The sequence below is a fragment of the Eleginops maclovinus genome, chromosome 24 (genome assembly GCF_036324505.1).
Source record: "Eleginops maclovinus isolate JMC-PN-2008 ecotype Puerto Natales chromosome 24, JC_Emac_rtc_rv5, whole genome shotgun sequence".
Taxonomy (NCBI): Eukaryota; Metazoa; Chordata; class Actinopteri; order Perciformes; family Eleginopidae; genus Eleginops; species Eleginops maclovinus.
The window spans coordinates 5,572,694-5,592,662 of record NC_086372.1 but is presented as its reverse complement, the minus strand read 5'-3'; the positions used below and the strand labels follow the sequence as shown (position 1 = coordinate 5,592,662).

Sequence of the window (19,969 nt, the reverse complement as noted above, 5' to 3'; positions counted from 1 at the left end):
GATTTTTGTCCAAGAGGTTCGCGGAATAAAATGCAAACATTCAAATAAATAATTAACAGGAAGGGGAAGGGGAAGTATACTCATTTGTGCTTATGCTGAGAGTTAGATTACGAGATTGACCCCACTTTCATTAATGTACTCTAAATATGAAGCTATACAAGATCATTAGCTTAGCCTAGTTTGAAACTGCTAGCCAAGGTTAGCTAGAACAAAAGTCTGTCAGCCGGATTACAGATGTGCCGTATTTACATAAAACTTGGTTTAAGTAAGGGTGAAGCATGGGCCCAAAAATAACCTAGTACATTTTGAAGGGTACATGAAACACAGGGCAGATACTAGTTATGTCTGTTACCGTTAGCATTGCAAGAGATGGCATTTGCGCTGCAGGAAAATGTATATTTACAACAACCAAAAAACAACAATTTTTTTAATTCAATGTCTCTGGGAAATATATTGGACTTCTGGACTTTCCAACAAGGGAAGATGGGACATCCGAAGAGCACCATTGGCAGGAGTCGGTGCTTTCCAAGAGCCATTCTGGTTTTGTAATGATTTCCTGACAACAAACAACAGATTCTCTAGAGTTGGGGGATATATTTAACCTTTATTTACAATTATAGAGACTAGTGCAATGGTCCAAACCCCTTGCATGATGGTAGGAGTCGTGCTTCCTCGTTGTGTTACCTTGTAAGTGTTTCCTTGCTGTTGTTGATACAGCTTCGGCCTGACCGTGGCCCACTGTGACTCACTGCCATGCCGGCAGGCGATATCGCCACTGCACTGACCTTGCCAACAGGAAATACAACATACACACCATGTCAAACCACTATGAGGTTAAGTAGATATTGGGTGTGGTGTCCAGAGAGCTGTGTTTTTGTTACAACCAAATGTAACTGTGTTCATTTGAGTTTCATGCGCTCAACATGACTCATTAGAGCCTATAGGGGATAGAATCCTGTGTGCATTTCAGATCCCAGCAAGATGTTGCACAATGAAGCCTTTGAGCAACATCCTTTGAGCAACTCTGCAAGTCTCATGTCTCCGAATGATGTAACGCCATGAGGAGGCTTTATTGAGCGCCTGAAGAGAGAATGACGGGAGGAACAGCTTCAAAGCTATCTCGAGCTGCATGAGCTTGCCATTTAGCTCCGGGTCGATAAAACAAACATAATGAGCTGATGGATGGCAGATAAAACATGTTACATGCTTTGTGTTACTTAATAACAATCCTTCCTTTAGCCCATGTGCAGAGAGAAACAGAGAGTGTCAGTGAAGCTCCACCATCATGATACACACTGATACACACCATTCATTACAGGCTTCATTTGTAAGCAGCAGCATGAGGCAAACAACCTCTCTCAATTATAGAAACCAATACTTTTTGGGGCTTTTAAGTAAAGTTCTACATGCATGACTTCAACTTCTCTACACTGGGATATTGCACCTTCTACTGAAAAAAAGACCTGAGTACCTTTTCCACCTCTGGAGCCAGGACAGTGTGAAGGCCTTTCCAAATACAGAATCATCAATCACAATTTGTGAGTTTGAAAAGGTGTCCTTGGGCCTTTCACCTGCATTTGCATGTCTGAACCGTAACAAAAAGTGTCCGTACAACAATCATTTGTGAAAATGATTCATAGATACTGCAAGCTGAGGCACAAAGGATAAGACTGACGTGGATATCTATCATCCAAGGTATCAGTAACTTTGGATCTGTGTTTCAGTCACAGGTGAGGGTTTTTTCTTTGCTTAATAAAACTCACATGAAAACAAAACATGACTTAGCTTGTTATTAGCAAGGGGGCCATCATTAAGCAGCTCTCTAGAGGGACTGCCAGGGTAATTTAAGCTCATCATCAACACTCCTCAAGAGAGGGGAACTCGCCTCCGAGAGTCCCAGGGTCACACACAATCCTTCAAGGTTTCATAAAGCAGAAATATTTCGCTGAGTTGATTTCAAAATATTATTTGAAAAGTTCCTAATCAAGGATTTCTGGTGCTTTTAAAGCATCAACCTTTTATCTTCAGACATGTGAAGGCGAGGAAGTTTGAGGGGGTTCATCCATAAAAAAAAGGCATTCATGGCTTATATGTATAACTTAATTTAGAAATCATCCTGTTAATGACAAAATATAACTGCAGCCTCACATGTGTTGCCAGAAACGGGATTCTCCTACCAAAGAATGAACTCTATAAGACATTTTCTACATGGTGTTTTTTGTGAAAGAGAAACCAAAAGTGCCAGGTGTCTGCAGCAGCCATGCATAGTGTGCCTGCGGTGGGGGAGCGTCTCATCTGAGGAAATGTCAAGCCTGTCACTCTGTATAACCCCTCAGGAGGGCAGCCACTGAGAGCTTCTCGGTGTCTGCACCTCAAGGATACACCGAGGTGACACACGCACATGCATCTGTTCATGTGTGATCATGCATGCACGGCTGCAGGAGTCACACTCGGAGAGGATGTGTTCAGGAGCACCTCATCAAGTCACAATGCCGACATTCTGCCCTGCTGTAATGCATCGATTCTGCTTTGACTAATGCATCAACATTATGGACCACCATTTAGACGGCATTGATCTGAACCCATCTGGGGCCAGACTGATCGAGCACGTCTGTGATGATCAACCCCAGCTATAGACAGGCTGCTGCTGCAGGGCCACGCCCACCTTCTGCCCCAATGACTATTAACAAGCCAGCTGAACTTATTGCATCCGTTTGATGGTGCAATTAACTGTTAACAGACTTTTACCAATCCACAGGATCTGATGTAATTATGCTACGTTTAAACCTGCTGTTTCTGTGCTTCCTGCAGCCAACAGGCCCCTGCTTTCTGACTCTTGTTTGCTTTGCTCTCCTTTCTTCAGAGCACTTTGTGTCTTTGTTTCAGAAAGGTGCTCTTAAAAGTTGAGTTCCTGCTTCCCTGCTAACTCCGGACGCAGAGCAGCACTTACCAGTAAACACATGAAGACACGACTGCTAAAACTTTTTGAGGGATACACATTTTCTTGCACACAATCAAATAAAAGTCTGGAAAGCATTGCCTCGTATGCATGCATGTATCTAGATATGCTTTTTGTTGTTATGAGCCTGATAAGAAAATCCCCCTATAGATCTCTCCTCTGCTTGGGTTAAGATTTAGTTTCATGCATCAGACGGTGTGGGACTCCCTGGGCGCTTTGATAGCTGTATTGAATTACACTCTGAAGTCACATCCTGTGAGCTCAAACACACACACACACACACACACACACACACACACTCACACAGCCCTCAACTCTTAAAACACTGCTGCTCATTCCTCATGTGTGTGTCATTGCCATGTGTCGATAAAGAGGTGAGAGTTTGCACAGCGAAGGAACAAATGGTGCATAACTGAGGCTAATTTTGATCGGACAGCTGAGAGAGCCATCGCTCAACAATGACACCACAGAAAATCAGACAAGAATGACACAAACATATATTTCCTGTTAAGGCCGTCTTCTTGAGTTGATTCAAGCAAATGGTCAGGTGTTAGCGCGTGGCACGTCCCTGCTTTGGTAGCAATGCTAAATGTGGCTCCTGGGTGGGTAGTTGCCATGGAAATGAACAGCAGTGTTGGTCTCCAGCGAGAGAAAGAAGGATAATTGACTCGGCAAACCTGCAGATAATATACAACACAGATAACAGAGGGACACTTGGTGAATGAGCTCAGCTGCTTATTTATTTCCTGTCCAACAATGAAGCTGCAAAAAGACTCTGAACGCATGCTAGTGATGCTGGGAGGATTGATGGCTTTAAGATAAGGGCTTCAAATAGCGACACACAGGGCCTCTTTTTCTGTACAAGATGCATCAGGCGTTCAGTAACCAATAGTCTGTGTCTCGGTTAAACCAATTAGTTAAAACCAAACCCTGCCTGAAACGCCTCCATTGGACTCCTTTGTCAGACATCTCTACGGCCAATATACCCCGACACTTTTGTTGTGATCTGTCCCTTTAACCCCTTCCGCAACAGCCTGCTCATGGAGCTTCAACAATGGCATTTGGTAATGAGTCAACCCCCCGGTTATAATGTGCTAATCTCCTAAATATTCCAAGCAGCCTATGTAAGGATATTATGCATCACAACGCCCATCCCCAGGAAGTGACTCAGCAGCAGCTGTTGCCATGGGTAACCAGGCAGTGGACAGTGACTCCACCTTAAAATCCTCTGCCACTTTCCTCTCTCCGTGGTGCAGGGGTGTGTGGAGCCATGCAGCATGCAGAGGGACTTGTTAATCCCATCTTCGGCCCACGTTCCCCTCCTCCTCCTCACAGATTAATGCCTTATTAAGAGCAACTGACTTAACACCAATCCACTTACACCGACTATCACCCCATCCGAAATCGATCGTCCATCGGCATGCAAAGACACAGCTGAGCAACCTCGATAAAGACAAACGCTGCCATAATATGACATGCTCAAAAGAAATGTCGACTCATGTCCCATGTGACACTCCTAGCTGCTAGCTAAAAATGCTACAACCATGCTGACTAATTCAACATGTTTAGGGAAGTGGGGAGGAAGAGGGTTCCTCCTATAAAGGTCACTAACGCTATTGAACACAAGCTAGTTAGCATTAAATAAAGGCATGCTGTTTAGGGAATGTCAACCACGTCATGCTAATGACATTAAGGCTTATAGGCGGTGGCTAATTTAGGACGTAAGTAAACCTCTCGAGACTGTCCTCTGGGATCAGGGCCCATAATCCCACCACTGTATCATACCATATAAGTTTGTAACATAAGTCCTTTAAAAAGATGGAGCAATAAGTTGTTTTTTACTGCTGTTTTGAGTCCAGAAAGAGTCTTCTTCCTGGATCACAGGACTGCATTAAACTTTAAAGTGAGCAACCTCTTCGAGAGAAGACCTTCGTGACAGGTGCTCGAACAAAACAGCTTTCATTCTCACTGATGCAAAATTCATCTACTGTGGTGGTAAATCCCTGCAGGGCTTGAGACATGTAAGCCTCATAATGCTGCACAGCCTCATCCCTAAGTAATGCTGGAGGAGAGTTTGGCAACTGTGAAACGAGTGAGTCTGAGCTACGATAATGTTAGCAAACTGGAGGACTGTGGTAAAGAGTGTGTAGAAGAAGAAGTAGCACAAATCTTTTAGTAACAAATTCTTTTTTATTACAACATTTCACGGTTTTCCATTTTTGGTAATGGTTTGTGGCAGAGTAACATGACCGCTGGAAACTTTTGACAATTTTTGCAAGGATTGTTGAAAGCAAACAAATTGAATCAATTGCTTTTTTCCTAATTTCAGACGAGACAGATTTAAAGCTATCCCGAATGCGTCTGACAAAAAAGGCGTTCAAATTTAAGCCCAAATCAGGTCCATAAGAGACCTTCTCCCAGATCTAGATGGAATCTTTTACATGTTTATCCTTGTGTACATACAGAAGAAAAAACAGACCATTTTTTTTTGGGGGGGGGGGGCATTTACATTTTGGCCAGCGTACAAACAAAGTTGTGCATTTCCCGAAAATTAGAAGAAACAATAAAAAAAAGTTAAAAGCTTGACGCCATGGCTCGGGGCGCAAAAGCAGCCACACAGGAAGTAGGGTGTTTGGTGTGTGAGACGGCGGTGGAGCTTCCTGGGACGCAGGCCACGCCCCGTCCCCGAGGCCTCTCCGTCTGCTGCACCTTGATGTCATTAGGTGGTGGTGAAGAAAGGACGTGCAGCTCCCCTCCTCTGCCTCACATCCTACTCATCGTCAGTGAAGGTGGCGTACGAGCGTCAGGGGGACGGGGCCCAAACCCTAACAGGCTGTGCAGCGTGGTTATCGTTTCATAATTTCGGTTACAAAGTTATACATCTAAAAAGAAGTGACTGAAAACAAGGCAATGCGGGAGGAGGAGGAGGAAGGGGGTGTACAGTGCATGATGGGAAGGAGGGGCTTCACGACTTGTCTGCCTTCTCCTGTTCGATGACTGTGGAAGAGAGGAGGGATTGTTAGATTTGTCAAATTTAAACATAAACAGCCAGTAAAAAGTGATGTAATGCTTCTCCCTACCGTCTTGTGTAGGCAGGACATTCTTCTCCTGCGTCTCGGTCTTTTTTAGCTTCGATTTGTCGAATTTCTGCACTTCTGAAATGTCAGGCTTGTCATCCATTGTTGCAGGTAGTCTGTGAAATCAGAACAAAGCACATGTTAAGATCTAAACATATGTATCTATTTTTCCAATGTTATTTGGACATGTGCTTCACCCAGACTTTCTGTTAAGGGCGTTGCCTAAATCTCAGTGGTAAAAAAACCCATTTGTTGAGTTTAAGTACATGCGCAAATGCGGACTACTTTTCCCTCTAATGTGCGTCCGCCTCCTTTTGTTCGCCTGCGGCTCTGCACAGCGTGATTTGCCTGCCATCCGTCCCCGTTATCCAACACACACAGCTCGGGATGTTGCACACAGGGGACGGGCTGATCCAGACAATGAAGCCAGTGCAAAAAAAAAAGGAAAAAAGGGCATTTACATAACAAAAGGAGTCCACATGCTGCGATGACCGAGAAATAAATACGGGAGGGAGGGAGGGAGGGGGGGGGAGAGAGAAGCTCTTGCGCGCATATTATGTAGAAAATAGCTGTTAGGATGAAAACAATGTCATCCAAAAAAATATAAAGTTTGGTTTTAAGGGTCCTCTCGGGATTTTCACATCCGCAAATTCACTTGTCACGTACTTCTTCTCCTCCTTGGGGTGCAATCTGGAGGAACCACCGCCCTGATCGCCTTCATGCAAGCCTCAAAATCCAAGTTCAACTCCACAATAAAAACAAATATACCCCAAAAACGCACCGTGGCTAAATATGCGCGCGTAGAGTCATTGTATAACGGATCCCCGTGCATAAAAGGCTACAAAGGAAAATCCACTTTGAATGGGTAAGACAAAGACACAGAAACACATGCGTGACCTGCTGTCACATTACACTGTGTTATGAGCTGTTAAACACACAAAAACACGCTGCGTTATTATCCTATTTTTCTTTAGATTAGGCGCATCATCTTCCTCCAAGCTCTTCCTCACTCTCACTGCAGGCAGTAACAGCTCAGACAATAGGAGGTATTTGTTGAATGGAGCTTACCGGAGGGTTTCTGGATGCTGGGTGCTTTCTGGTCGGTGCGCTGCAGCAGTAGTGGAGCGTCTTTGCGCAAGCATCAGATATAGTCAGAAATATGCTAATGACATCTGACATCACCGCTGCCGGCCTCCGGGGCTCCCTGCTGGAGAGATTGAGCCCTGCATGTTCATCTGTTCAATAACACATTAAAAACACCCTGAAGGAGCCACAGATTCAGGAAAATAAATGGATTTATTGATTTTTGATGCTTTGTTAGTGAAATTATCCAATCCATATACCATATTATCCGGATTTATGTCAACATGGCACCCCTTTACTTTATTTCCCCTTCAATTGAATGTGTCTTAGTTCAAATGAGCTATTTATCAACGAAATTTGGTGTAAAATAACTTTAAAAGCACATCATTTCTATGTATTACTTTTATCTGTCTGCAGCTGCTGATTGCAGATTAATGTACAAATGGCGCCCCCTGGTGGCAGTTCAGTTTAATGGTTATTCCATGCATCACTCCCTTAATGAATTCTTTGCAGCATTAAAACAATTATATTTGTACATCAGTTAACACTGGAGTCACTTTAATTCATAGTTGGTAAAAGTATTACGATGATTTACTTAGTTACAAACCATTTTGACAAGGTAAATCAAGTCCCGCATATATCCCTTAACAGTGTAGTTTTATCATTTATAAACATTTTAATGCAGAAATATAAACAGGAAATGGAAATACCATCGTAGAGTAAATATAGTATAACAGTAAAGTACCCAGAACTTAAGTGATAAAGGCAGTTATTTCACACACTGCAATCCATCAAAACATCTGCATCTTGAAACGTACCAGTGGGATGTTATCGAGTTGCATTGTGGGAAGTGTAGTCTGCACACTTTTGGAGATGCTTTTAGACTCAGTTAGGAGCTTTTGTTTAACAATTAAACAAATAGATGACCCATCTTTTAGAGATGCAATGCTAAACTGCTGCAATGTCCCTATAAGTAAACTGAAAAGCAATGCAACACGATCATCTGCAAGCCATTGTCAAAGCTTTATTATCAAGAAAACAGCTCAGTGTTACATTTGTAAAAAAAAAATATTATCACGTTTTTCCCATCAACTCTTTAATCCGCCTGCAGGCAAACAGTGAAACCTGCTTTAAGGAACATAAGTGACCCATTACAGCTCTGATGACATATCGCACCATTTTAATAATAAATCATGGCTGAAATCTTTAACAATCTTAGGGCTCGATTTGTTTTCGTGACCTTTTTAAACGTGGGTTCAACACCCGACGACACCTCGTATTACACTCGTCATTTTTACCAGACATGTCTGTTATTAAGCAAGTTTATTAAAGGGGAAAAGGTGTCAAAAGAGAGCTTAATATGGGAGAATATTTACTGCAAAGGTAGAGATTAATCAGCAAACTCATGAAAGAAAAACTAAAGAAAGTGAGCAAATAAAGTTTTTATTTTAACTCCTGTCAGATTTCCACTTGTGCAGCTTTTAAACTGTGGTCCCATGATAGCAATAAGCATAAAGTATTACAGGTATTCAGCATTATCTAGTAACGGGTTATCATTTGCAGCTGTTAAGCAAACACTTAGGGGGGGAAAGGTGCATATTTATTTCACGTTATGAAGCAGAAAGAGCCCGAATGTGTCCGAATCATCGTGGAATGCTTCGTTGAAGTGAGTTCAATATCAGGTACAGATTATACACAGTGAGCCTTTGGATGAAGTGAAGGCCAGGCCTTGCAGATGGAGGGTAGCAGGAATGAAGAAAATAAGAAAAAAATGCTCATAAATATAAACTTGGTCTCCTGTGTGGGCGTGACCTTTCAACAGTCACATGGGGTAAGCCAAAAATACCCTCCGGCCTTTTCTATCGAGGATATATGGCAAAGAAGTGCCTGCTGAAAAGTGTGAGTGGGGAGTGGGGGGGACTCTATAAGGGTACGTGGCTAAAGAGGTAGGACACGGACTCGCCGTTGTGGGTTCTCCTGATCGCCTCAGCCAGGATCATGGAGATGTCGATGACCTGGAGGAAACAAGGAGCAGGAATGAGTCCTAAAACCAAGAAATGCATTTGACCACTTCCTGGTTCCCTTGTCTCGAAGTCGATGGTTTTCTTAATGTGCGTGTGTGTGTGTGTGTGTGTGTGTTCGAGGAGTACCTGTATTTTGGGGCACGCCTTCATCTTCTCCTCCTGTGGGATGGTGTTAGTCACCACCACGGCCTCGAACGGGGCGCTGTTGATGCGAGAGATGGCAGGACCGGAGAAGATGCCGTGTGTGAGGATGGCGTAGACCTTCACCGCGCCGGCATCGATCAGCCTGAGGGAGGAAATGGATTTAATTATAGTATTTGTTATTCTAAAACTGATGTCTGTTTTTCTTTCAAGGAAAGAACAGACGGATTAAAAGTATTTAGATGTCACTGACTTGTCGGCGGCGTGGCAGATGGTGCCGCAGGTGTCGGCCATGTCGTCCACCAGGATGGCGACGCGGTCCTTGACGTCTCCCACCAGCACCATGCGGTCCACCTCGTTGGCCTTCTTCCTCTCTTTGTGGATGAGAGCGAAGTCCACGTTCAGACGGTCGGCGATGGACGTCACGCTGCGCGGGGGGAAAGAGACATTAGACAGAGGATTAGACTGCAGCCTTCCTTTGAAAATTATACAAATATAATCGTTTAAAACGCTCATCAAGTCCCCGAGTTCTCGCTCCATCTCACCGTTTCGCTCCTCCGGCGTCTGGAGACACGATGATGCAGTTTTTCCACTCTGGGATATTTTCTCTGATCCACTGCAGCACAGCGGGCTCCGCGTAAAGATTGTCTACAGCGATGTCGAAGAAGCCCTTTAAAAAAAGACGCAAAAGTTACTTACAAAACCAAATGGTAAAAGATCAGGAATATGGAACATTACAAACGGGGCATTTTACAGCAAAACACATGGCACAATTCAATGTAAAGCAACATATATCATGTGTACAGCTATATTTCTACACCTATATGCCAAATTCTGTGACATATTTGCGTCTTTTCCTAAGATACAAGACTAAATAAGGAAGAAATTGTCATGAAAGCCTAAGAGCGAGTATTAGTACTATATTAGTAGTAGCAGGAAAACACATTTGAATACGGTCACTAATATTAGAAAGATAAATGGCTCTGTAATGCAAAACAAGGCCTTCAGTAGGTTTAAATACACACAAACACACATTAATTAACTACCGTCATTAAACTCTTATCTCCCCGTTTACTCCCAGGAATAGATGACATGTGTCGGGGTACTGACCTGGATCTGAGAGGCGTGCAGGTCCATGGTGATGATGTGGTCGGCGCCAGCCACCGACAGCATGTTAGCCACCAGCTTCGCCGATATGGGTGCTCGACTCTGGGACAAGCATCAAGACACAGTCGCTTGAGGTGAGTAAGTGAGGAGAAGATATCGGAAATGTAAAATATTGGAAGCTTTTCCTTTTTTTCTGAATCATTAAACTAATTTTATAGGTTTCAAAAATGGATTTCAATTCCAAAACAAGGTTGCATTTTTGGCTGATATTGCAACTGTAAAATAATACATGTATTAAACCAGGTTTGTTTTTTTCAATTGGACTCTGTTCTGCTCATTTTCAGGTATTTTGTGCCTCTACTGTGACATGTTTCAGACTATTCAAATGCACAAAAACTTATATAACACACTACAAGGAAGGGAAAACCCCTAAAAGGCATCTCAGCTTCAAAGGAAATGTGTCACACTGATGAGCACGTCGACACGTAGCCTGTTGTTGCTTCATTCAGACCTGCATTGCTGTTGTAGTTACATCAACAACTGACGCAACAGCAGATAATGATTTACAGGATAAGCAGGTTTTTTTCTGAAGCTCTTTTTACGCCTGCAGGAACATCTGATGTGTCAAGAGAACGGTGCAAACTGTATCGCTGCAGTTCCTCTGGAAGAAATTTCAGGAAGTTGTAGGTGTTAAATGCTAAATGCTATTGCTTAACAATGCTGAAATAGGGAAAAGGAACTGTCACTCTTTTAAATGCATATGTAGTTTGACCCGGTCAAAAGGTTAAAGTTTAACACCTTTGTATTAAGGTATTACAAGAGGCGTGGCGTGTGTACCTTGTCTTTCTTATCCTGCCGGGCGTAGGGGAAGCAGGGGATGACGGCGGTGACGCGGGACGAGGAGGCGATCTTGCAGGCGTTGATCATGATGAGCAGCTCCATGAGGTTGTCGTTGATCTCGCCGCATCCGCTCTGCACGATGTACACGTCCTCTCCGCGCACGCTCTCCCCGATCTCCACACTGTCTCAGTGACACAGAGGGAAACACGTCAGCAAAAAAGAACATTTTTCCCTAATCCCTTACAGATTAAAAAGGTCATTCAGGTTTTTTAAATGAAGCTCTAACGATGGATTTATGAGCGATGACTTATGGGGACTGAGCTGCTTCGAGTGTTAGGGCAAGTCAGGGCCGAGCACCTCTGCTCATGCGAGTAGAAATAAGGACACACACTACCTGCGGCAGACAGCATGTGTGTGAAACATTCCTGTGTGAGGGTCCTCAGTCATGTGATCAGATGTAAAGGCTGCAGTCACAAGGCCAGCACTCAGTCTGTAAAGGTGTTGAATCACCGAGAATAAAAGCTCACACCCAGTGGACGGACGTGTATTATATTGTATTTGAAAGGGGCTGAACAAGAAGTGTATTACTGAAACCAAAAGCCAACTGAAGGCAATACTGTGGCTAACTAGGACATCATTTGGATACACCAATTTAGGATAACCAAGGCATCATTTTGTTTAATTATAAAAAGGCCCAGTTTTGAAATCCACTATCTCTGTGTGTATCAGAGAATCTCTGGATTAGAAACCGGTTTTCTGGGATTCTATTCTAGAGATGTAAGAACATGTGAACATTAAACTGCATGTTGAGGCGTTCAGGATGGACAGCCAAAACCTTGAGCAAAACACTTCCTGCCACAGCAGCTAAAATTAAACACAACACGGACACACAAGAGACAGAAAACATCAGCTACATCTGGGACATAACAAAAACTATTATTTTGTGCTCTCCATCTTCCTGAATCTACTGCATTTATCGTTTTTACTATGGGTCTCAGCATCTTTAAATAACTTGTTGGTTGTATACAACACATCTGGATCCCTGCCCTCTAGGCAAAAGGGCAACAACACCTTTATTTGGAAATTTCTCTCGAACAAAAAAAAAAAAAATTCCCAGGAATGCGCTCCCTCTGCGAGTCACCTGGAAAAAAACCTGCGTCTGAGCTGTGAGAAGAGCGGGTATTAGCATACCATTCTCACCTTTCTGTTAATCGGTGAGGATCGGAAAATAATCTTTGTTTTGGATGTTGTGTCGCCCAAACAGCTGTGTTCCCTAGAGAGGAACCTGAGCAGGGTTAATCAGAGTTTTCCCTGGATTTTAAGAGCTGTGGGTGGAAACACCACCAGCAGACATGCTCTTAGGAGGGATAAAGGGGTCGAGACACCTTTACAAGCCCTGTTTATCTAAAGAAATTATGTGAAAATGAAAGATTACAAAACAGTAACCTTCGTTTAGTGGATGCTTTTATCCTGAGTGCATTACAATACAATATTACAATCCAACTCCGTTCACTGAAGATCACAAAACACTAGTGCAGTGCATTATTTCCTAGTGCTGAATCAATGACATTTAAGTGCCCATGAGAGGGTCACAAAGCCACACATACATTAAGATACATGCTGAGATTAAAGCTGCATCGCATAAACAGTGTTTTGATGTGTTCAGATTAACAAAGTGGAGCAGCATGAAGGTAGTGTGTCATCCTGTAGAAGAGTTCAAACATTATAACATGACCTAAACTGACTTTTCAAGGCCAGGCAGCAGTAAAAGTATTAAAGGTCATTTTATAACTAATATTAAACGAGGCTAGCTGATAGCGTGCAGCCAGTAATTTAACTAAGGGTTAGCTTGGCTGCTTTGGAAAGGAGTCCAAATTAAGTGCATGTGATTTCCCTTACAGGACACACAGTAATGAGAACGACATACACACATCTTTATTCCTATTTTGCTTAGTTTAGGTACAATATTTCACATTAAATACTCATGTGTTAGCGACTGTTGTGGTTCTAATTGTTGATTTAACCTCTCTATAGCATATAACATACAATTAGCCATGTTTGTATTAGCATGCGCGCATAAATTCATGTTAAAAGACAGCAAGTTAAACTTCATTGAGGCAGAAATTGGACAGCAGTTGTGCTTACATCAATCACACTGTTAAATAAGGTGAACCACTGCCTGTATACATTTGTATAACATCAACAGGTCTGAGGGCTAACGTCTTAGCTAGCTAACAGATCCATTTACTGTGGAGAAGGCATTAAGGTGTCACGTCAGATTTGGTATACCCGGATTAATCAGTTCCTTTGAAACTAGCAGGTTTACAGCTCACACATAACATTTTGCAGGGGAAATTAAATAAGCAGCTGTCCGTTCAAGTTTAAACAGGTTATTCCATATAGTTTAGACTGAAAAATGGGCTTGAGGGGATACACTGCAGCACATGTACAAATGTTGGCCCATAAGCACCCATCACACGGGACTCGTACGTAACGTTAGCGTAGTTAGCATGATACGCAACGAACGAAATGCAGCGTTACGCAATTTCACTACTGTAGCGCTGGAAGTCTTGTGACTTTTAACGCAAAAAAAGAGGCAGATATAGATAAAATTACATTATCATCACTAAGATAGCAAAGCTGTCCGATAAAGGAAACAAGATGTTAGCTTGCTATTAGCCTGGTGTGTTTACATGTGGCTAGCCAGTCACGTGTAGACTTTACATCCCGCTGAATAGTAAACTATTGTTAGCTTCAAGCTAACTTACCCACATGTGATAGGAGCAACATGGACAGCCTATCCGCGATACCAACAAGCATCTCATGCTAACGTCCAATGCCTTTACATTTAAGCGTCGTCTTAAAGTTTAAAAACTACTCACCATGTCTCCTGGTTGCTAAATTTTTTCGTGATCACTTTCCCCAGCTCCAGTCCCAGCCGATCAGCCACTTTCTGGGACAGGTCGTGGTGGGAGCTCCCGCTAAAAAGCACGATGTTAGGCATGTCAGAAATACTGCTGCAGTGTGCTTAAGAAAGGAAAAGAAAGGAGGGTAAAAAAGACGACAGGTCGCCCCTTTTGAGGGTAATGAAAACGGGGAATTTGGCGTGCTAATGTTGCAGCTTTGGCATTGCGCTGGTGAGGCTCTGGGACAGTGGGCAGAGAGGAAATATCAGGTCAGCATTTGCATGGTGAAGGGAAGTGCCTTCCCCTCATTGGACCGTGCAGCAGTCAATGACACACCTATCACTCCGCTGCATTGTTTACTAAACACACAGGCATATTCCTGAGATAAACAAACACAATTAACTATTTAAAATACTGTTCTATGTGGTGAATGTGCTTTTAAGTAGGTATCTATTTTAATCAAGTTTAAATCTCCATTATTATTATTATTATTATTATTATTATTATTATTATTATTATTATCATTATTATTATCATTATTATTATTATTATTATTATTATTATTATTATTATTTTTATTATTATTATTATTATTATCATTATTATTATCATACGTTTATTTGTTTGTATTTTAATCCATTTAACTATTTGTTTCTTTTTATCTGATGAAAAATATGTAATTATTGGTAAATTATTTTGATTGTACACCTGTTGTTCATTACAAGAAAACATATATTTATCCATACCTTTTTATTATGAGGTCTATTTCTTATTTAATTAACAATTAACGCTTTTAAAAAGAATATTATTACTGTTGTTTTTTTTTCTTCATTCAAATAATTTAGTTTCTATTTATTCTCTTTTTCCAGCTTCATCAAGGACACATATTTGTTATTCTTCTATGAATTCAGAGTTATTTTAAGTTTTGACTGTTGGTAAAGCAGAAACCTTTCCAATTTGGGCTTTGGTTAGCATTTATAAATACTTGTAATTACTTAATTCTAAACATTTTGTCAGAATGAGGTCACCTGACGGATGCTGCTTGAACTCTTGAATCTTGTAATTAGATTTTCCTCTCAGATAAAAGTCAGCTGAGACTCGAAGCTAATGGTATGTCTTCTCCTTTCAGTGGGGACACACTTTCCCCCATCATTGCTGTCATGTGCTGGGCCGCTCATTTACTTTTTTCACATACTGTACAGCACATGACGAATACGGTTTGTATTGGAGATTTCCTTTTTAAAACTAGGATTGTTTCTCAGGTGAGATAAGGGAGAAGCAGCTCAGGAATTCAACCAGCAGCCCTTTTGAGTATTTACACTTCCATTGCGCTAACATTGGACTTTGAGTAATCATTGAAGTGAAGGAGCTGAGAAGTGGCAGTCTGATAATGGGATCAGTTAGATAAACAGTCAGGAAAGAGCAAAAAAATGTGAGAAACTTTGGAAGGAACTTTTGGATTTTAGCCTTTGCACCATTTACATGCACAAAACGCCATAGAACACATTATGTATGTAACAAAACGAACACATGTTGTATTTTTCAGAAATATATTTTATAGATGATGTCAGAGATGAAATGTCCAAAGCGTAGGTCCCAAAGAAAGATAACATTTTTCATCAATAGAGACAAACAACAAACAAAAAATAACATTTTTTTATCCATTTACATGTAAACCAAGAGTTGCTCTGGAGCCACAGTGGTTAAATATATCGAACTGGCCGAGGTGTGTGTGACAATCAAACAGAGACGCCCTTATTTACCAAACCCGACATTACTTTAAAGGTGTAGAGGTTTGGCAGCGCTCTCTTTAACACAGTCCGTAAGTGCTGAGTCATGTTAAAATCACTTATTGGAAACCATATTCAATAAGAACAATATCAAATGTGTCTCATTTGGACAAAGTCTTGCCCACCAGAGAGGAAGAAGACCGTCCTGCCTGGTGCCATTGGGAGGGTTTTATTTCTCAAAAAGTCCTCCAGTGTTTCTTCTTCTATTGTGCAAATACATTTCTGTTACATAGACAAGCAGGCATGCTGACTCACAAACCATGCAAAGAGTTAAAGTTGGCGCGAGCAGACAGCAAAAAAAAAAAACGTTTCTACAAAATAAAATAAAAAGCCAAATCAAACACAAGTGGAATGTTTGGTCAGACATGAATTTTACAGGTTTTTAAAATGATGTCAACGTTAAATAGGGAAGGGGAACAGCAGTGCACTCTGGTGCGCCCATCTTTGGAGGATAGAGTCCTGTCCTTAAGCCTATCACCTACGATGTGATGGAGTGCTAGCCAATAGGAGCGTAAGTTTTCCATATGGCAGCATTCCCTGGTATCCTCCAAAGATGTACGACTTGCCATTTGTGACGTCACAGTCCCATTCCCTATAAACAATCTGATAAAAGAAAGCAGGTGATCATTGAATTTGAAGCAGGAAAATGGAAGGAGACACCATCAGTGCAACACATGCTCAGGAAGAGATTTTGAAACTCCAAAATGAGTCAAAATCCACTTTTTTAAAACATCTGTGCCCCCTTATTTCCTTTTCCCGCTGTTAAAAAAACAGCGAGCTACATAAAACGGCCTCTAAATGTGTGTGTGTTGTCACAGTTAAATGGTAAGTGCATAATTGCACATGCACAAGAGGAAAATGTATAATTTAGGCAACAAAGTGTTTAAATGTTTTTACTCTGAAAGTCAATGTCAGTGCCGCTTGATGAGGGCGAACAGTGCAGTCGATGACAAGTTAAATATGGAGTAATATCATACACCACACTGTTTTCCGCTCACAATATCATAGCTGTCATTAGTTAGAGTACATTTATAAATTTTCCATATACAAATCTCCTATAAACAGTACATGTTATAAATACACAGTTGATGAAAATGCAAAGAGAGCCGTAGTAAGAAAGAAATAAAGAAAGGAAGGAAGTTTAGCTCCTTGTTTTTCGATAAATACAAGAAAGAAAGAAAGAATAGTAGTACGTGTGTGAACGGCAGCCCTATAACTATCCAGAAAACGGATAAAAACACAAAATCTATGGATGAAAAAGAAACAAAACAGTTATAAAAATAATTTTATACGATTAAAAAAAAAAGTGGACACGCTTACCAAACATTGATATTGTGGAAAATCATACATGTAGATACAAACAGGCAGTACTCGATTACTGCCTTTTCAAAATATATTCAATTTACATGAGCCATGTTTCGCTCACGTTAGCAACATAGGTAGTCGCCGCAAGAAATGTGATGTGTGATTAAATTAGTAAACTGTACCAGGAGCCTTTTCCTTAAAGGGCCAGTACGAGAAATGTTTGCCAGCTAAGTGAAAGGACTACTGTAAATGCAAACTCATGCTTTGGCTTTTCTTGCTTGGCTTTCTCTTTTGGATAACATTCAGAAATCTTGCGAAGAAATGTCCGGTCTGTCCGCTCAGATGCATGCTTTCTGTGTACGAAGCAATGCCTTCAGTTAAAGGGAAGCTACATCAAAGGCTGAACCTTTTTTATTTTCTAATTTCAATGTTTGCACCGTTTGATTTCTCTACTGAAGCTGGCAACTACCTTTACAAAGCGCTTTTTTTCCTTTTTTACAGAAAAATAGATCCATCCAAAAGTAAAGTCTTCAAGAGAGGCTTTGAGAGACGTTTAAAGTCGTCACGTTCGTAGTAAACATGCCGAAAGATTGTTTCCGTCTTCCCTCGCACCGATTTCCTCGGCGATTTTTTTTGTTTTGTCACTTAAGGCAATCTTTTCCTGAACAATCCTGAAATCCCTCACCAAGGCACTCCTCTCACTCCACAGTCTCCTCATCAAATCTGCGTGAGGGCCACAGTGAACGCATCGTGTAAAATATGATGCCCCCCCCTTTTTGTTTTACAGGGGGAAAATATTTTGAGAAAAAGAGAGAAAAGGGACCTCCCGAGCTGCGTGGGACAGATGTCTGCTGTCCCTGGTGTCCGTGTGGTCAGCTGTGTGAAGCACCGAGTTCCTGCAGTCCTCTCTGACCGGACACCCCCCCCCCCCCCCCCACGCTGCCTCGTTAGCTCACTCCGCTAACGTGGGGGTGTGAAGACTGAAAAAAATGAGTGTCTCTGCCGCCCCGAGCAGCGCTGTTATGTTTAATTTTTTTCTCCCAATTCAGTCCTCCGTCTCCTGATTTGGCTCCCTACTCTGAGGCTGAGCCTGCCCCCGCTCCCCCCCCCGGTTAGGCCGAGGGGCCGCCAATCAAGGTGACTGACGTGGTGAGTGGGGTTAGGGGGTGCTAAATGAAGCGTCCGCCGAGACTCTTCTCCGGAGAGGTCAATGGTAGCAGTGTGACTCCCTCATGGTTCCCTCGGTTACAGCGGCTCCTCCTCCTCCATCGGCTCCTCCTCCGGCCTGGGAGACAAACACAGTCATTAACACACACTATTAATATATGGCGTATTAATACAAAGATGCTTCTGTGCAGTGGGTGGAGCTGCTCTACCTCTGGTCCATGGCGTTGGCCACAGACAGCAAGGCCATGGCGCTGACGGCCTCCGCCTCCTCCGAGTCTCCGCGCTTCGCCTCCAGCAGGGAGAGTCCCAGCAGCGGGGAGAAATGCTGCACCGAGCGCCAGTACTTACCTGACGGAGGTAAAGTGCATTATTAGAAACATATATATACACATCTCAATCTGTCCGTGTGTGTGTCAGTGAGTGTTCACTCACTGTGAGTCTCTATAACTTTCTCCAGAGAGCGGACAGCGTTGGGGTTGGGTCTCTGCTCCAGCACGGCCTTCGGCAGCGGGTCCAGCTGCACAGGACAGAAACACACACAGATAAATATAAACACACTGCAACTAAAGGACGAAAACACATGCCGCTCGGTCCCCTCCCTGTCCTCCTCAGATCTAACACATTAGGATTTAGATGCTGCGTGCCGTCAGAGCGACCTCCTCACCTCCTGGCTGAGCAGCGCAGCCACGCAGGCCTCCGAGGCGTCGCAGATGGCGGTCAGGTCGTGGCCCCCCTCCAGAGCCAGGACCACGCGGCCCCCGGCGAGGGTCATCAGCTGCCGGGTCAGGTAGCCAAAACCTGGAGGAGGACAGGTAACAGGAAGAGTGAGGACGCATACAAATGTTCCAAACTTTCTTCCAGCATTAAACTTTTAGTTTGGAGAATTGAGCAGAAATTTGGAGTGAATTTGCCCAGAATACAACAGGAATATGTAGTCAAATGACATAGAATCCAACAGAAAAAAATTACAGAATTCAAGGAAAATGTACCAGAAATGAACTAATAAAATGCCAAGGCAAGTTTATTTAAATAGTACATTTTACCACGCGGAACATTTAGCAAATATCTGTACATACCCAAAAAATCATTGCATTTCTAGTTCAAACATACTTGAAATATCCTGTACTCACATTTAGACGTCAGTACGTAGCCGCCCAGAGGTGGAGGGTGTCCTTCCACCGCATCGAAGCCTGAAGACACCAGCACGATGTCCGGGGCAAACTCGTTGGCTATGGGCATCACCACGGATCTGACGGAGGAAGGAGAAGATAATCCAGATTAACAGACAATCAGACAACAGTCAATTCTTGAGTGAGAAGTACTTTCTTTAAAACCATAAGCTCAGTTCTGAACTGTCTGATTTTGTTTCTGGTACCTGAAGGCAGCCAAATACTCCACGTCTCCCATGGGGGGATCGATGCCTCCAGTGAACGCAACGTTGACGTTAAACCCGACGCCGGGCCCACTGCCCACCTGAAAACAAATATTTTATCTGTTAGTTGACTCGAGCTTTAATATATGCACACTGAATCCTGGGCAAACTGCTTCCCACAATGCACTGGGAATGTGA

General features: G+C 42.6%; 2 protein-coding genes and 1 long non-coding RNA gene across 5 annotated transcripts in view; all 3 read right to left on the bottom strand.

Moving 5' to 3' along the window:
* Positions 1-5,129: 5,129 nt before the first annotated feature.
* On the bottom strand, positions 5,130-7,206 carry LOC134861007 (uncharacterized). The gene is made up of 3 exons (XR_010165343.1): positions 7,105-7,206; positions 6,040-6,152; positions 5,130-5,956 (listed from the first exon to the last, which is right to left on the bottom strand). It is a non-coding gene; the product is annotated as an uncharacterized LOC134861007 (long non-coding RNA).
* Positions 7,207-8,123: 917 nt separating this feature from the next.
* On the bottom strand, positions 8,124-14,417 carry LOC134860961 (ribose-phosphate pyrophosphokinase 2). The gene is made up of 7 exons (XM_063877883.1): positions 14,114-14,417; positions 11,229-11,412; positions 10,395-10,493; positions 9,830-9,954; positions 9,538-9,711; positions 9,270-9,429; positions 8,124-9,134 (listed from the first exon to the last, which is right to left on the bottom strand). Exons 1-7 carry the CDS (start codon positions 14,233-14,235, stop codon positions 9,042-9,044), a joined length of 957 nt encoding a protein of 318 aa, XP_063733953.1. The 5' UTR covers positions 14,236-14,417; the 3' UTR covers positions 8,124-9,041.
* A 1,253-nt stretch (positions 14,418-15,670) lies between these two features.
* Positions 15,671-19,969, bottom strand: part of LOC134860830 (histone deacetylase 4-like) — a 38,512-nt gene continuing 34,213 nt past the window's right edge. For all 3 annotated transcript variants that reach the window (XM_063877653.1, XM_063877654.1, XM_063877652.1), the window contains 6 exons: positions 19,775-19,872; positions 19,530-19,648; positions 19,064-19,197; positions 18,832-18,916; positions 18,609-18,747; positions 15,671-18,517 (listed from right to left, as the gene is read on the bottom strand). In XM_063877653.1, the coding sequence (XP_063733723.1) occupies positions 18,478-18,517; positions 18,609-18,747; positions 18,832-18,916; positions 19,064-19,197; positions 19,530-19,648; positions 19,775-19,872 (615 nt within the window). In that variant the 3' untranslated portion in view covers positions 15,671-18,477. The remainder of the gene's footprint in view (positions 18,518-18,608; positions 18,748-18,831; positions 18,917-19,063; positions 19,198-19,529; positions 19,649-19,774; positions 19,873-19,969) is intronic.